At 52.8% G+C, this 18,148-nt stretch overlaps 1 protein-coding gene across 3 annotated transcripts in view; it reads right to left on the bottom strand.

The window, feature by feature from the left end:
• Positions 1–18,148, bottom strand: part of CMIP (c-Maf inducing protein) — a 264,953-nt gene that overhangs the window by 8,047 nt on the left and 238,758 nt on the right. For all 3 annotated transcript variants that reach the window (XM_025370610.1, XM_025370611.1, XM_025370612.1), the window contains 7 exons: positions 11,741–11,806; positions 10,395–10,421; positions 10,096–10,144; positions 6,914–7,021; positions 3,855–3,971; positions 1,879–2,019; positions 994–1,041 (listed from right to left, as the gene is read on the bottom strand). In XM_025370610.1, coding sequence (XP_025226395.1) covers positions 994–1,041; positions 1,879–2,019; positions 3,855–3,971; positions 6,914–7,021; positions 10,096–10,144; positions 10,395–10,421; positions 11,741–11,806 — 556 coding nt within the window. The remainder of the gene's footprint in view (positions 1–993; positions 1,042–1,878; positions 2,020–3,854; positions 3,972–6,913; positions 7,022–10,095; positions 10,145–10,394; positions 10,422–11,740; positions 11,807–18,148) is intronic.

Below are 18,148 nucleotides of genomic sequence, written 5' to 3'. Positions count from 1 at the left end.
TCTGAGGCCACGATCCTCCCACAGGCGTCTGTGTGTGTGTGTCTTTGTGTGTGCGCCTGTATGTGTGTATATCTGTGTGTGTCTGCATGTATGTCTGTATATGTGTGTGTCTGTACCTGTGTGTGTCTGTGCATGCCTGTGTATGTGTGTGGGTGTGGGTGTGTCCGTGTGTCTCTGTGTGTGTCTGTCTGTGTGCATCAGGGTATGTGGCTGGCTGTCTCACTCCCAGGCAGCAGCTCACGCAAACACCGAGGCCACACTCAAGTCTAACGCCTGAAGACATCAGCGCATGCCTAAGCACTGGACTCGGAGGTTCCTGAGACTCCCCTCCATCCTTGAGTGTTAGTGGCCATGTGGCTGCCCGGAATGAAGGCTGATTTCCAGCCTCCCTTGCCACTAAGTGTGGCCCCACACACTAAATCCAGAAAACGTGATGTAAGTAGACATGTCAAGTAGAACTTCCAAGAAGTTTCTTAAGAGGAAGGGGTATGTCCTCCTTCCTGCTGGCTGGAATGGAAACAAGATGGCTGGAGCCTGAGCAGCCCTTTTGGTCCAGGAAGTAGCAGCCATGTATCAAATATAATGCGGGTATCAGAATAGAAGGAAATAAGATCCTTAAAGACCTTGCAAAATGCGAATGGTAAGATACACAAGCCTCCAAGGGTTGCTGTGAGGATAAAATGAACTAATAGAATAGCATCTGGCACACAAATGCTCAAGGTATATCTGCTATTATTCCCAGTATTATTAATAACTGGATATCAACACCATTATCACCAACGATCTATATCACATTTTAACTTTGTTTTTGGTTTTCGTATCTCTTCCTCTAAGCTACCTCCTGGAAGAGCTGGCGTGTTAAGTACTAGGGGGTCCTTGTGCCTCGCCCTCCATCACCTCCCATCTCAGCTGCAGACACCACCTGCCACTCCCCAACAGAGAGGACCAACCCACTTTCTCCATCCAGCCCCAAAGAGAACCAAACCAACTCACTGTCGACTTGGAGGGCAGTGTTAGCCTGGTGGGCCCGCCTTTCCTTTGCTGCAACAGAAACCAGGCTGGTTACAACCATTCTTTTCCCCAGGTTTCCATCCTGGACTTCCACCCCTGTTAACAGCACTCATGGAGCCATCATTATTTTCTCGGTTGTACAAGGCAACATGGTGGTCTTGGTCTCAGGGGCAAAGCCAGAGATGGGGTTTGAGCACCGGTGGTTTATTGGAAGGTGACCCCAAGAAACACCAGTAGAAGAGTGGGGAAGTGACACTGTGGCTGCCCATAATGGAAGGGGTGTTATCAATCCAGCTATCACTGGCTAGATGGGTACTGGCACCACATCCCACCGGGGGACTCTAAGAAATGGTGGAGAAGCCGTGTCTCAAACATATCTCACTGAATGGGTGAAACCTATCTCACTGAAGGGAGCTGGGGTATTTATACACACTCTCCCAAGAGGCACTGGTTGGCGGCTGCTCCAGCAGATTAGAAGGCATCAATTTCCTGCCCCTTCTGTCCTTCTGTGCACACATGTGAGTATACGCACGTGGACATACAAAGTCCTTCAGCAAAGAGGTGTGGGTGCTGGCATTTGGAAGTTGGGCCCCCATGCACTTAAGTGGAAGGGTCTGAGGGACACGGAGGAGGGAGGGTGGGCACTGTCCTGGCCAGGCTCCAATGAGCTACGTGACTCTGGGCGTTGCTTTGCCTCTCTAGGCCTCTCTTTGATTACCTGAAAAGTGGCAGGTGGTAATACCAATTTCTTGGGTTTGGAGAAGAATTCAATGAGACTGAGGTCCACTCAGGTCCAAGTACTAGCTCCCCTGGAACCCGCCCTGGCCTGCTGGGCAGAGGAGTGGTCCGGAGCAGCCGGGGACTCACCAGCTCCTTCAACTCCCGCTGCCGGTCGCACAGCTGCTCATACATGCGCTTCCCCACGTCTGTGCTCTCCAGGGTTGAGATGATCTGCAGTTGGGTGTCGTTGTTGTCAATGATGTTGTATTCCAGCATCAAACACAGGATCTGCCCAGAACCACAGCGGCGCATTACGGACCCGGCCTGCCGCCCCAGCTTAGCACACTCTGTGCACCCCAAGCGTCTTGTTTTGAAAACCAGCAACCCCACTCTCCCCTCTCCGCAGCCCTGGCTGTGTGAGGCTGGCCAAATCACCTGCCCATCTTCCTGCCTATGCAATGGTAGCACCAGTGCCCACGCACTGAGGTTCTCCAGGTTCAAACGTCAAAGGACATGGGAGTCTCCCAGGCATCTGCTTACCGTGTTGTGTCTGGACACGGGGCAGGCCCCTGAGGATGTCTGCAGGCCCCCAAGCACTGGTGGAAAGCCACACCTCTTTCTCCCCCCCGTTTCTTCCCCAGTGGCTGTCACAAAGCAGGTGTTCAAGCTCACAGAACGGCTCGCAGCCCTGGGCCCGTCTACCACACACAGCTCCAGAGACAGCCTCGTGACTGTACATGTGGCTCACCTGCCTGGGAGTCAACATGCCTGACAGCCCTGCCTCTGACATTCTCTTTCCAATGACTTATTTTTATTTATTTATTTATTTATTTATTTTTGAGATGAGGTCTTACTATGTCGCCCAGGCTAGTTTCGCCCCCCTGGGCTCAAGCGATCCTCCTACCTCAGCCTCCTGAGTTGCTGGAACTACAGGTGCATGCCATGGTGCTCAATTCTCCTAGAACTTCTCACTCGCCAAGGAACGGTCACTCAGCCCAAGCTTTTCACAGCACCTCTTGTCTGTCTCCTGTCTCCCTGCTCAACCCTCCCCCATGGCCTCCGAATCCCTGTCACAGGACAGCCTAGACTAAATCCAAACTCCTTCCCAGCACCTCTGGGTACCCAGAAGGCTCTTCATGCACATCCACCCACATCCCAGACCTCTTGCCCCTTGGTTCCCTGTGTTCCAGCCACCCTGGTCCTCCCTGGTGCAGGACCTCAGCGCGGGCTGTCCCCACAGCCTGCTCAGCTCCCACCTTCCCGCTGCCTCTTCCCCAGGGCTCACATCTCCCTCAACTCTCATTTCCATGGGAGCTCCCATGGCTTTGCCCCGCCTGCCAACTCTTCAATGCTCTTCCCACTGAGGGTGAAGTCTAGCTCCCACGCCTTTGACTGAGGGCCGGCCACGGTGACTCACTGCCAGCAGTAGGATGTGGCAGAAGCGATGCCGCCTGCCTTCCAAGGGAGGCTAAGTTAAAAAGTGATAAGGCTTCTGCCTTGGTTCCCTTGGGACAGTTGCTCTGGGAGTCCCAGGCTTCTGGGGACTTTGGAGCATGCAGGGAGAGAGAGGAGCAGCAGCAGGTGAGGGGTGGCCTGCAGGGCTGGGTGTGTGTGTTCTGGGCAGGTGGGCAGACTACCCGGACGCCATGAGGTGGAGAGTGTGGCTGAGAAGCCCCACCCCGCAAAACCCTCAGTGTCTGAGGCCTCTCAGGCCAATGCAAGAAGCCTTGGGGCTCATCCAACCTGGCTCCACCCGACTAATGAGGCCCCAAGTGAGAAGTGCGTAGCTGTGCCCAGGCACCCCAATGCCCACGTGCAAAATAAATGAGCGATCTTGTTTTAAAGCCCTCACTTAGGGGTGGTTTGTTACACAGCAATAGATGAGCAGAACAGAAGCAACCCCAACCCCACCGATCCATGGATCAGCTGGATCCCACCAGAAACAAATATACTGTGTGATGAAGGCTCGAGGCTCCCGCTAAGCTCAGGGCGGCCGGGACTGCATGCCTTGCCCACTGCCCCCTGTGCCTGCAGCAGCTCCTGGCTCCCAGCAGATGCTCTATCAGCAAGGACAAGGGATGGGGAGCCAGCCATCCTGACAGAGACCCCGACCAGCTCCTTACCTCCACCATGGTCTGGTTCCCCCTCAGTGCCAGGAGCATGCAGGGACCCAGCTTGTTTTCCGCCAGGGAGAGCAGGAATTTTTTGGTCTTGTAACAGGAGCCCATGAGGATGTGCACCTGTGAGGCAAGAAGGCTCAGGTGAAGGGACAGAGACACCCAGTGCCAGCCTCCAGCATGCCGGCAGGAAGTGAGCCCAAGAGTCACTGAACAGACCTGTCTACACGCTGTCCAGACGGCCAGTGTTCTAGGATCACCAGGCCCCCGGGGGATGCAAGAGATCCTTCCCCCGCACACGGTCTAACCCAGAAGAACCCTGAGGACGCTACGCTGAGTGGAATACGCCAGTCGCGAAAGTCACGTTCACGATACCTCTTTTCATTCTGTCTTTTGCCTTTTACGGTTTTTAGTAGGACCTGATTTAACTGCAAGCCCCATCTCAGCAAGGGTATCTTTTGTATAAATTTATAATACTAAACGCAGTAAAAGCTGACTAGAGTGCAATTTAAAGTCTATTGATTGAAACAAATGTAGCCCTTGCTATTTTTATTTTTTTCCTCGCTCTATTGTCCAGGCTGGAGTGCAGTGGTGCAATCTTGGCTCACTGCAACCTCTGCTTCTTGAGTTCAAGCAATCCTACCACCACAGCCTCCCTAGTAGCTAGGGTTACAGGCATGCACCACCATGCCTGGCTAATTTATTTGTATTTTTAGTAGAGATGGGGTTCACCATGTTGGCCAGGCTGGTCTTGAATTCCTGATTTCAAGTGATCCGCCCGCCTTGGCTTCCAAAAGTGCTGGGATTACAGGCGTGAGCCACTGTGCCTGGCCCTTGCTAGTTTTTTAAGTATCCGTAACAGAGTCTCTAAATATGTAATCTCCTGCCATTATAAAAGTTCTGATGTTTTAAACACTGATTACGTTGAAGTTTTAAGCAGAAGGATGACTCTGACTCTACTTACATGAGGTGCCTGGATAGGGAAATTCAGAGACAGAAAGGAAAAGTGGCTGCCAGGGACCGAGGATGAGAGGAAGGGGAAGTGAGTGTGTAATGGATGCTGAGTTTCCGTTTCGGAAGATAAGAACGTTCTGGAGATGAACGGTGGTGATGGTTGCGTAACAACGGGAATGTCTTTAATGTCACTGAACAGTGTGCTTACAGATGCTAACTTTTACATTACGTGTATTTTACTGACAAAACCAAAAAGGCCCCCTTCCCTGCTCCCCTTGGGAGTCTGCTGACAGTCGATCCCTTGAATTCCTGGCATCGCTGGAACCGGGCAGAAACTTCTAGGCAGGCTTTGCAAGGGGGGTGTACATCTCGGGGTAGGGGACGTGACGAAGCCCAGCCACCTCTGCCAAGCCCGCTGTGAGCTCGGAATGGTGTTTTGGGAGACTGCCTGCCCCAGGAATCCAAGAATTGGCACATCCTGCTCCCTCCCGGGTTATATGTTGGGCGGTCTTTTGTTCTGGTGCATGGGTGATGGGGGCCCAAGGGCAGGGGTCCCCGGCCACCAGGGCTTGGGGGAGGCCTGGACACCCCACTGGCTTTCCTCCAACTTCACACAATGGCAAATGCCCTTGGCGGTGGAGAAAGCAGCCTCATCGAGGGGTCGGCTTCCAAGCCATGCGTCTCCATGGCAACAACACACTTCCATCCAGCGGCTGCCTGCTTCCTTCCTTGTGTGTATTTTTTCCGCTCCATCATGAACAGCTCTGGCATACCAATGCAACCTCTCGGGCTGGGAAGCCGCCAGCTCCCTGAGCCTTCTTGCACCGAATCCCCACACTGTAGGGTGGGGGTGGGGCTGCTGAGCGTTGCTATGGTGAAGCTGTGACATCAGCGGAGAACCCGAGAGGTGACTGAGAGCGCAAGAGAGGTGGTGCAGGCTGGCAGCGGCAGTCACATTCCTAGATGCGCAGGGCCCTGAGAGGCCTGGGGTGGCAGGCAAGGAGTGGAGAGGGAGTGCATGAGGCAAAGGGCCTAAAAATAAGCCCCTTTCAAGAAGCTGCCAGGGGCAGCGCCTCAATTTGTCATCACTGCACAAACATCTTTGCTAAGTTCAGTGCGGAGAGCCAAACCAGCCACCCAGCAGAGACGAGAATCACCACTGGCGTCATTTCTGAGCAGCGACTGTGCTGGCCCACCGGGCGCCCTGCATCTCCTGTTGCATGCAATCGCTATGGTAACCTCGAGAGGCCAATGCGATGCTCCTGGACGAGGGGCTGAAGCTGGCAGAGGCAAATTACCAGCCCAAGTATGGGAGCACCAGTGACCAGGAAATGGAGCTGGTTTTCTCAGCAAGGGGAGTCAGTGAGGCTGCCGGCCACCAGGGTGCAGCACCTGCCCCGGGGGAGGAAGAGTCTGGCCCTTTCCTCCTGAAAGCAAGCATGTGGGCCTGGCCAAGGAACGGCTTGGAAACAGAAGGCCTGTGTGACCCCAGGCACGCCACCGAACCTCTCTGGGCCTCTGTTGCAACAGAGATGTAATTCAGCAACAAGGATGCTGTACCGATTAAAAAGGATAGTGCACATGAAGTGATGGATACAATGCCGGGCACAAAGAAAGTCATCACGGATTCAGCTGTTGGTTTGGTGACCTCAGACCGCACATGATGGTGGGGACAATCACCCTGACCGGGACACCTCCTTGTAAGGATTAAACAAGCTGGTGGACCTGCAGTGCTTTCCAGAATCCCCGGTCCCATTGGGCACTCAATCCCTTGTAGGAACATAACCATGACAATGAACTGTGTGACCTTAGGCAGTAACGCCCCAGGCTTTAGCTGCCTTGGGTATAAAATGGGGCAACGACATGTGTCCTCTTCTCACTGAGCTGTGAGAGACGGAGGGCAACTGGGATGCCAAGTGCTTGGCTTGGAGCCTCAGATAAGAAATGAGTAAGTGATGGTCACAGTCACCACCACCACCTTCATGACCAGCACTGTGTAAGCCTGGAAACTCCAGGGCTGGGTCCAGGTGATGGGCGCAGCTGTTTTACTAGTCAGGCATGGCAAGCCCAGGGCCCCCTGGAAATCGCCCCACTGGGGCCCCACTGCATACCATGCTGGCGAACAGCTCCCCGTCATCGTCACAGGCCACTCCTCCGGGGCTGTAGAGCTGGAACCAGCCATCTTTGCCGGCCCGCACACTCAGCAGGCATGAGTGGACCTGCCAGACAGGGGAAAACACAAGTGTGAGCTGCATGCAGCCCTGGTGACAAGGGCAACCGCGATCTGCACACACGAATGGGAAAGGCTTGGGCAAGTCCCGCAGTCAAGAAACCCGCTTGTTTCCTCCAGCAACCCCCAGCCTTCCACCAAATGCCATGAAAGGTCTTTTGGGGAACACCATGGCCCCACACCCCGGGGGATTCTGGCTACTGGCTGTCAGTTGCACAGGAGGGAGGGCAGGCCCTGGCTTGACCGGCTGGTCTGAATGAAGCGGGCCTGCGGCTGCACCAGGCAGAGATGTCCAGAGCAACCGCCCGCAGTCAGCCCCCTTTCCCCTTCTCCTGCGCCTTTTCCCTTCTGCTATGCCTTCCTCTGGACAGGGCCATCTCCTGGGTCTCCGTCCTCTGTCCGGTTCTCTGTCCCCCTCTCTCTGTGTTTCTAACTCCTCTCCCGTGTTCTCTGCCCTCTCTCTAGAAACCTCTCCCTGCTATCTGTCTGCAGTTCTGCTGCCCCCAGCACCGACTCTCCCTCTTGGGTGTCTGCCTTCTTCCCTTTCTGGACTTGTGTGGGCACCATCCTCCCCTCCACGTATCTGCCCTGCTAAGCTCTCTCTCTCTCCCCTCTTCTTGGGGACTCTGCCACCCTCTCTCGTTAGGTCTCATCCCCACTTCCTTCCCTGAGTCTTTGTCCCTCTCCACTGAAGGATCTCTGTCCATGGCTGGGGGCAGTTTCAGTGCCAAAAGCAGAGCTCTCACATTCCTTCCCAGAGCTGTGTGTCTGTGTGGATGGGCCTGCTTGTGCATGTGAGCACACATGTGTGAGTGTATGAGAGGAATTCCGCATCTACTCTGGCCCCTGCTGTGATTACACAGAGAGAGAGGGAAGGAGGGAGAGGGGGAAAAGCGGCGAGAGTGAGGGAGAGAGAGAGCATGAGAGCGAGAGTGCGCACAAAACACAAAGGACTTTTCCCCACCTCCTCCCGTCCTCGGAAGAAAGCTGAGAGAAGTTCCTCATTATTTCCTTTAGGAAAGGACAATTTGCTGCCAAGAATCAGTTACCCACAGATACTAAACTGATCACAACCCACACATGGGCACACAGAAAACAAAGGCAGTGGCTTTTATTTTTCCCTCTGAGCTGTAAGAATATCAAGGGTTTACTTACTGACTTCAAAGCAATGAGGACTTAGGAGTATAAGATGCTATTCAACAAACATAGCAAATAATTTTAAAGGAAACAACTTTGGCTTCATTTAGGAAGGTGTGAAGGTAGGAGGGAAGGGAGAAAGAAGAGTGAGGAGGAAAAGGGAGACAGAATCAGCAGAGAAAAGAAAGAGGCAAACAGGAGAACAAGGGCCTGGGAGTGGGACTTTGGCCAGAGGAGCTGGCTCCTTCCAGACCTGCAGGTCACTCGGGGCCTCATGCTCGTTACCCGGGTTTGAAAATTACCCTCCCAGCAGCTGGCCCTGCCTCTCTACTCCGAGAAGCAGCTGGTACCACTTTTGTTCTCCAAACGTCAAAGTCTGGGTTTGAGTAAAGGCTCAGTTCCCAGGAGAATTCTGAGATGCTGTCTTCACAGGTGGCAAGGAATGACTTAAGTTTTAGAAGAAGAATGGAGACACTCACTGGTCCCTGACATTTAAAAGCACCATATCCACCATCTCTCCTTTTTCCCTCCACGCCTGAGGATCCCTTGGGGAAATGGGTGTTTAGAATTGGGGTGTTTTGGAACTAGATTCTTCAAGACCCCTCCAGAACTAGGTTTTTCAGTGTGGCCTGGAGACCAGTCCCTCAGAACCACTTGGGATGCTTGTTCAAAATGCGTCGAAATGCATATGCTTGGCTCCATCCAGGCCCCATGAGCTGGAACCAGGAAGGAATGTAGGGGCGGGGGGGGGGGGGTCTGCCTTTTGAACAAGCTACTCAGGTAATATAGTTTGAGAACAGTTATCTAGAACTTCTGGAATTACAGCCTGATAAACTGCGGGTTCTGAGTCAGAGAGACCCACCATGGTTGGACACGACAAGACCTTGGGGTCTATGTGTCCTCAGATTCCTTCTCAAACACCATTTTCCACCCTCCAGACTAAGGTCCAGTTTGATCCATTTAGCTAAGTCCAATCAGTTCACTACCACCTTCTCCAGGAAGCCTCCTGGGGAGGGCTCCACGGAGAGTAACGCCCTCTGTCCTCTGCCTGTCCTTCCCCCCCCCTGTTCTGCTGGGAGCAAGAGTCTAGGTCTGTCCTCAACTGGGAGTCACGTCCCTACCACACCAGAACTCATGCACACAGAAGCAGGCTGTGAGCATCTCAGGGCACAGCACCCAGCGCAGTGAGCTGGTTATCAGCACCAGGCTCCAATCCTGCCTCAGTCGTGAACCAGCCGTGCAACACTGGGAATACTACAGAAGACACTCATAGGGACGCTGTAAGGATGAGAAAAGGAACGTGTCTGGCCCGGGGTACAGCACCTCATAAAGGACAGCTGCTGCTGCTGCTACTATCAGGTGATGCAGGCCCAGGGCTACGGGCTGGCTTCCTTGCCCATCTAGGTCCCTGCCCATGTGCACAGGCTTGGGGGCAGAAGGCAGAAGGCTGCCCTCTCCCCGGAAGGCCAGCTTTGGTGAGGGACACAGCAGCCCTTCAGGGAAGCCCTTGGCCACCATGACCAGGAAATAAAAACCAGCTCTGATCCCAGCTCCGATTCCTTGCTCTTCCCAATGATTCACATAATAGCAGAACCAGACAGGATCAAAATGCTGCCTCAGAGCTGGCTGGGAGCTGCCATGCCAGCCCAACCCGAAATCAAGGCCTCGGCTGTGGGGAGAAACCACCAGCCAGTGGAAAACCACCCCTGGTGAGCCGGTGTTTACAGTAAAACACTGACATCACAGGCTGGGCTCTGCACCAGGCGGGGCTGTGTTTCCGCACAGGCAATGGGTCTCTGAAAGTTGTTCCGAATGCCTGTCACTGACAAGGAGGCCCCACCAGAGCTTCGGAAGGCCTCTGAGGGGCCCTCGTGCACCCTGCTGTCCCGAGACAGCGGGCCTGAGATGCAGAAAGAAAGGCCTCACCTCTTGCCGGGGGTCTTCAGCGAACCTCTGAATCACGTACTTCAGTTCCCTGGAACAGACGAGGCGGCCAGAGTTACTGCCGGGGTCTGGGACTGAGTGGGAGGTGTGGGAAGGGGAGGGGATGGTGTCAAGCAGGAATGGGCCAGGGAGCTGGGCAAGCTGCTGGATCCAAGCCGGTGGATCAGGGATGCCAAGAGAAGCCACCACTGCCTCCCAGAATGCACGTGCCACGGAGGGAAGACCTCAGGACGGAGGCCGTGCGTGCCAGAATGGAATGAGGGCGGTGCCCAGAAACTCACTTGGTGAACTTCTCGTGTGCGAGAGCTCTGTAACAAAAACAGGGGAAAACACGGCAGTTAGCAGAAGCGTCGGAAACAGCACAGTGTTCCCAAGATTAACCTCTGGGGACGTCTAGACTTTACGTCTGATTCAAAGAATGAAGAGGAATTTGAGTGAAATGCCAATATTTTGTCCCCACTCAAAGCTCCAAAACAAAGGCCTTCTTTGAGGAGGTGACAGATCATAGCAGCGGGAACAGACTGGGCCCCCATTCCCAAAACTTCCCTAGGCCCACACCTGTGAACAAGAGGGGCTAAGCTGCTGCCTGAGCACGTGTGGGTGCACGTGGGCTCCAGGGACCCAGGTGTGTTCATTAATTGTTCCACAATTAAGGCAGGCGGCACTCATTACTGCACACATCAGCGGCCATCAGGGACCATTCTTCTAAGCCAGCTGCCACAGCCAAGAGCGCCCAGGCCTATGGGGACAGGGGCTGAGGCCAAAGACGTCACGACTCTGCCGAGACTGAGTGCCTCTTAGGAGTTGGATTTCTCTGGTCTCAAGTCCTGGGACCCTCGGGGACTGGCCAAGCCAGCAAATGGGGCAATTACCGCATGTAATGTGCCCTTACAGAGGCAGCGTTTCATAAACACGCTCGGTAATCAGCTCCTTGGAGAACCCCAGCCGCCTCCCGAGGCTGGCTCCCTCCAACCTCTCGAAAGAGACCTGGAGGCATTTCAGGGCCAGGTTATTCTGACAAAGCCTTCTCTTCAGGCCATTATCCACCAGACAGCGTTCTCTCTGGTTTCCAGTGATCACTTCAATATGGTGCTAGGGGCCGGCAAGGGAGAGGCAGAGGGTCTGTCTCTGGCCAGGTTTGCTGCCGAGCCTGAGCTGAGCATTGTAACGGGCGTAGTCAGAGTGCTTCCAGCATCTCAGTACGGCACAGCGAGCAACTCCACGTGCATTATCTTTTGATTCTTACTATCGCCCTTGGAAGAGGAGCGGCAGGTATTACGGTTCCCATCTGGTGCGTAATAAAAAATGCTAACTGCACGGCCTGCCAGGCGCCGTGGGGAGGGCTCTGTTTGCATTCTTAGCTCATGAATCCTTGTGACAATGCAGTCAGACAGCTCCTACAACGTCCCTGTTCTCCTGAGTTCTCCATTTTTCTGAGGAGGGGAGGTGTGCCTCCCCAGGGGTACCACAGCTGACGACATGGCTGAGCTAGGACCGACGTCTCCAGGGTCTTCCCACTGTGACTCGGCTTCTCCATAACATGACTGGTCCCCCACTAAGGCCTTGGTGGACAACTGAGGTTTGCCCTCACAGGTGGGAGGGCTCCGGGGATGTGCATGGGACTTACTCTTTGGGGAATGGAATGGGTTGAAGCAAACTGGCCAGAGACGGTCTCCAGTCATCATAGTCCGACCTAGAACGAGAGAGGGTGACAGTCAGCTTTGGTTGGGACAAGGAGAGGTTTACGGCACTGTCCCAGGTGGGCCAAAAGATGGGATGAGAGCCTGGCAGGAAGTCACTGGCACCGACTCCTCCACCCACTCCCACCTCCAGGATGAGCAAGTCAATGTTCTCAGCGTGGCCACGAGGACTCACAACCAGGCCTGTGCAGAGACTTCCTCATGGCACCTGAGGGCGTGAGCTGTCTATTCCTCAGACTTCACAGTGTCCCCTGAACCAAGGCTACATGATCATTGTTCATTCCCTCTTTGGGACCATTAGGGGGTGTTTTGGGCTGAACTTTGCCCCCTACTCATATACTGAAGGTCTGTCCCCCAGTACTTCAGAATGCGACTGTACTGGGAGATACAGCCTTTAAAGAGGTGATGAGGTTACAATGAGGCTGAAGACAGATGTCCTTAGAAGAAGAGGAAACACGAACACGCAGAGCAGAGACCAGCCAGGACTCAGCAAGGAGGCCGCTGTCTGCAAGCCAGGAGAGAGGCCTGCAGAGAAACCAGCCCTGCCCACACCTTGATTTCAGGGTTGTGCCTTCCCGAACTGAGAGAAACACGTCTGTTGTGTAAGCCACGAGGTCGATGGTACTTTATAGCAGTCCTAGCAAACTAACGTAGGGGGCTTAGGCTGGGACCCTGGGGCCATTCTCGCCTTTCAGTGATCAGAATTGACTGGACATTCTATACACTGATTCATAAAAAATAAACACTCCATGTTGTGTGTTTGTAATTTGGATCAAACCTCCTGATTTATTGGATTCCTTTTTTTTCTTTTTAAAAATTTATTATTATTATTATTATTTTTTTGATACGGAGTCTCGCTCTGTCGCCCAGGCTGGAGTGCAGTGGCCGGATCTCAGCTCACTGCAAGCTCCGCCTCCCGGGTCTACGCCATTCTCCTGCCTCAGCCTCCCGAGTAGCTGGGACTACAGGCGCTCGCCACCTCGCCCGGCTAGTTTTTCGTATTTTTTTGGTAGAGACGGGGTTTCACCGTGTTAGCCAGGCTGGTCTCGATCTCCTGACCTCGTGATCCGCCCGTCTCGGCCTCCCAAAGTGCTGGGATTACAGGCGTGAGCCACCGTGCCCGGCCTAAAAATTTATTATTATTATTATTATTATTTGAGATAGTCTTACTCTGTTGCCCAGGCTGGAGTGCAATGGCATGATCTCAGCTCACTACAACCTCCACCTCCTGGGTTCAAGTGATTCTCGTGCCTCAGCCTTCCGAGCAGCTGGGATTATAGGCATACGCCACTATGCCAAGCTAATTTTTTGTATTTCCAGTAGGGATGGGGTTTTGCCATGTTGGCCATGCTGGTCTTGAACTCCTGGCCTCAGGTGATTCGCCCGCCTCAGCCTCCCAAAGTGCTGGGATCAGCCGGGTGTGGTGCCTCATGTCTGTAATCCCAGCTGCTCAGGAGGCTGAGGCAGGAGAACTGCTTGAACCTAAGAGGCGGAGGTTGCAGTGAGCTGAGATCACCCCACTGCACTCTAGCCTGGGCAACAGAGCGAGACTCCGTCTCAAAAAAGTGAATAACCCCAAAAAGTAAGTAACACCTGCTGGGATTACAGGTGTGAGCCACCACACCTGGCCTTGGTGCATACTTTTATTTTTGCTTTCAGACAACAGCTTTTCTTCTTTTCCAAGAGTTGATGCTAAATACCTAGGAATCCAACTTACAAGGGGTATGAAGGATCTCTTCAAGAAGTACAAACCACTGCTGAACGAAATAAAAGAGGACACAAGCAAATAGAAGAACATTCCATGCTCATGGATAGGAAGAATCAATATTGTGAAAATGGCCATACTGCCCAAGGTAATTTATAGATTCAATGCCATCCCTATCAAGTTACCAATGAGTTTCTTCACAGAATTGGAAAAAACTACCTTAAAGTTCACATGGAATCAAAAAAGAGCCCACATTGCCAAGATAATCCTAAGCCAAAAAAACAAAGCTGGAGGCATCACGCTACCTGACTTCAAACTGTACTACAAGGCTACAGTAACCAAAACAGCATGGTACTGGTACCAAAACAGAGATATAGACCAATGGAACAGAACAGAGCCCTCCGAAATAATATCACACATCTACAACCATCTGATCTTTGACAAACCAGACAAAAACAAGAAACGGGGAAAGGATTCCCTATTTAATAAATGGTGCTGGGAAAACTGGCTAGCCATGTGTGGAAAGCTGAAACTGGATCCCTTCCTTACACCTTATACAAAAATTAATTCAAGATGGATTAAAAACTTAAATGTTAGACCTAAAACCATAAAAGCCCTAGAAGAAAATGTAGGCAATACTATTCAGGACATAGGCATGGGCAAGGACTTCATGACTAAAACACCAAAAGCAATGGCAATAAAAGCCAAAATTGATAAATGGGATCTAATTAAACTAAAGAGCTTCTGCACAGCAAAAGAAACTACCATCAGAGTGAACAGGCCATCTACAGAATGGGAGAAAATTTTTACAATCTACCCATCTGACAAAGTGCTAATATCCAGAATCTACAAGGAACTTCAACAAATTTACAAGAAAAAATCAAACCACCCCATCAAAAAGTGGGCGAAGGGTATGAACAGACACTTCTCAAAAGAAGACATTTATGCAGCCAACAGACACATGAAAAAATGCTCATCATCACTGGCCATCAGAGAAATGCAAATCAAAACCACAATGAGATACCATCTCACACCAGTTAGAATGGTGATCATTAAAAAGTCAGGAAACAACAGGTGCTGGAGAGGATGTGGAGAAATAGGAACACTATTACACCGTTGGTGGGACTGTAAACTAGTTCAACCATTGTGAAAGACAGTGTGGCGATTCCTCAAGGATCTAGAACTAGAAATACCGTTTGACCCAGCCATCCCATTGCTGGATATATACCCAAAGGATTATAAATTATGCTGCTATAAAGATACATGCACATGAATGTTTATTGCAGCACTATTCACAATAGCAAAGACTTGGAACCAACCCAAATCTCCATCAATGATAGACCGCATTAAGAAAATGTGGCACATCTACACCAAAGAATACTATGCAGCCATAAAAAGGATGAGTTCATGTCCTTTGTAGGGACATGGATGAAGCTGGAAACCATTGTTCTGAGCAAACTATTGCAAGGACAGAAAACCAAACACCGCATGTTCTCTCATAGGTGGGAATTGAACAATGAGAACACTTGGACACAGGGTGGGGAACATCACATACCGGCACCTGTCATGGGGTGGGAGGAGGGGGAGGGATAGCATTAGGAGATATACCTAATGTAAATGATGAGTTAATGGGTGCAGCACACCAACATGGCACATGTACCCTAGAACTTAAAGTATCAAAAAAAAAAAAAAAAGAGTTGATGCTAATGATGGTAATAACGATGACAATAATAATAGCAGCTCTGATGTCATGGAGACTTTCTACACACACTTCATTATGCTAAGGGCTTTACCTTAGTTCATTCACTCTTTATAAGAGCACAATAAAGTCAATGTGACTAACCCCACTTAACAGATGACGAACTTGAGGCTCAGAGGTTCAAGGTCACATGGCCGTGGCGAAAGAGAAGTCAAATACAAGCTTCTGTGATGGCAGAGCCTTGGCTCTCACCAGCCCTGAAAGACCACAGCTGGGATCTTAGCAAAAGCCAGCGCCTGCTTGGGTAAGGAAGGAGGGCTAAACCTCAGTTAGAGCAGGTGCGGGAAGCACCACGCTGTTCACCTGACTTCACTTAATCCTTTCACGAGACAGCCTTCTTCCTGTGTGAACAGCCAGCGGGAGAGGTCAGTTACCCACTCCGAGTCATCTACACAGCTAGGAAGGGGTAAGGCTGGACTCAGAACCTGGTATTTGAGGCTCTACCACACCACGGTGTGTGGTGAAGCCAGGCACCAGGGTGTCACTCTCGTCCGACCCTGGGAAGACCACTGTCCCACAACAGAACAGTATTAGCACTGCTGATAAGGTAGATGCAATTCGCACCATGCTGCCTGTACACCGGGGCTTGAACCAAGGGCACTTCCTGTGTTCGCTCATGGGATCTGCCCAGAGGACCCTGTGTGGTGAGTCCAAATGACAGACAAGGAGCAATATGGAAATTCACTGACTGTGACCACAGGGCTGTGACACAGCCAGGCCACAGCAGGGAAGTAATAGCTTCGGGAGTTTCCCGAGGCCCAACAGGCTGCTTCCCAACCAGCTACCAGCACCGCTTCATAAAGAGGGAGTTTTTTGGCCAACTCTTGCCCCCAAAAGCCAGGAGCGTCCAGAGAACTCTCCGGCGTCTCAGTCTGAGTACAGATGGGCTTGTATCACACAGCAGAGCACTCACACACGGCCCCCAGAGATTGCAGTCATGACAACCCCTGTTTTACAGACGACAAAAATGAAGCTCAGAGCTGTTTGTGATTTCCCACAAGTCACCAGCAAGTGGCTGAGATCTGACCTCAGGTGCTTCTAAGACCACGATCCGTCCTCTCTGCTCCAGCACCTGCACTGTGTTTATAACCAGTCCCCCCACCTGGGTTCCGGATCTCTCTAGCTGTAGCGACTCTGCTGGAAAACAAACCCAGAGGTAGTCAGTTCTCGCCTAAGCCAGGCCTGGGCACCTCTGAGGGCCCAGAGCTTAAAACCCTGACACATAAAGTGAGGGGTGGCCGCTGGAGCAGTCCCCACGCGAATCACAGAGCTGTCCCTGGGTGCTCCCAAGCCTCTGACCATCTTGCCTCGGACCACCCCAGGGAGGGGGCCAGGTCTCATCTCTGAATCCCCCATGCGGGGCCCTGGGCCAGGTGGATGGCTGGTGCTTGGGAGGGAACTGCTGAACCCAAGACCCAGTGCACACTGGGACTGGGCCAATGACGGAGCCTGGGGCCTGTGATTGGCTTCCGAACAGAAGGGATATTGAGTCTCCAGCTGGGGGACTAGCATGTGCCACCAGGTGCCAAGATCGAGTGGGATGCCGATTAAGATCCTGGCTTGGACTGGGGCAGGAGGCGGGATCTGAACCCTTGTCCAGTGGCCCATGTTGGGGAGGTGCTGCAGAGAGATGCCCCAATGATACCTGGGCACCACCCACGGGAGAGGCCAGCGGGTGCTCAGACCCGGGCTGGGCAGAGGGGTGGTCCCGGGACCCCTACCCACATACAACTCACCACAGATGCACTGTGTATCAGTTTGTGTGCTGTGTGTATAACTGTGCCCTACATAGAAACATCTCTAAAAAGAAAGAAAAAGTTAAAAAAAAAAAAAGTAAGCCAGCAAGGACAAATGTTCACTCCCATCGACAATGAGCGGTTTAGATAACCCCTGAGTGCGGGCGTTTCCTGCCCCACCTTCCTCCAAATAAACCCACGATAGCGTGCGTGGCAGCCTTCAAACCCGGATCACACCCTGGAAGCTTCTGAGGAAAGGCTCCGATGCCAGGCGCAGAGAAAAGAATGACCAGGAAAGCCTGTTGCCTGAGATAAGTCCTGACTGTGATGCCAGCGGCCGCTCACTCACTGCTTACCCAACTTGCTCCTTTAATCCCCAGAGCGGTACACGAGGGCAGAGGGTGCTGGTGAGGAAGGTGAACTCTGCGCCTGGGAGGCAGGACGAGGACTGAGAGCAGGTCCACTGGACTGCCGTGCTCGAGGGCGGAAGGCCCAGGTGCCATGCGGCCTGGGGGTCTCAGAGCTGCCTGAGGCCTGTCAGGCGCATGTCAGGATGCGGAGACCCCTTTATGTCCCCGTATTCACACGCTCCCTTCCGAGGGGCCACCTGTCGTTGCAGCTAGCTTGTCTTCCCTCCAGAAGAATCACTTTCCTCCTTTCCTCCCACCTGTCCCTGACTCACGGTTTCCAGAAAATGGAAATTTAGTTGACAGCAAACCTCGTGTGCAGCGCCTGCCGCGTGCCATGTGCTCTCCAAGGGCTCCCCATGCGTCAGCCTGTGCAGCAATCCCAGCAACTCAGCTGGGCGGGTGCTCTTGGCACCCCCATTTTATAGGCAGGAAAATGGAAACACAGTGAGGCACTGCCCTGGCCCCAGGCCACACAGCTGGTGAGAGCTGGGATCTGAACCTGGGAGCCTGGCCCCAGCGTCTGTGCTCTACCATCTCAATAACAACGTCTCACAAGGAGGGTGGCCCGGCTCACACCTGAGGAGGACGACGATTTCCCCATATCACAAGGGCACTGGTGGGCACATGGTGGCTCGTGCCTGTAATCCCAGCACTTCAGGAGGCTGAGGTGGGAGGATCGCTTGAGGCCAGGAGTTCAAGACTAGCTTGGGCAACATAAAGAGATC

This window comes from Theropithecus gelada, chromosome 20 (genome assembly GCF_003255815.1).
Source record: "Theropithecus gelada isolate Dixy chromosome 20, Tgel_1.0, whole genome shotgun sequence".
Taxonomy (NCBI): Eukaryota; Metazoa; Chordata; class Mammalia; order Primates; family Cercopithecidae; genus Theropithecus; species Theropithecus gelada.
The sequence above is the reverse complement of the archived record's forward strand: the minus strand, read 5'-3'. Positions and strand labels throughout refer to the sequence as shown.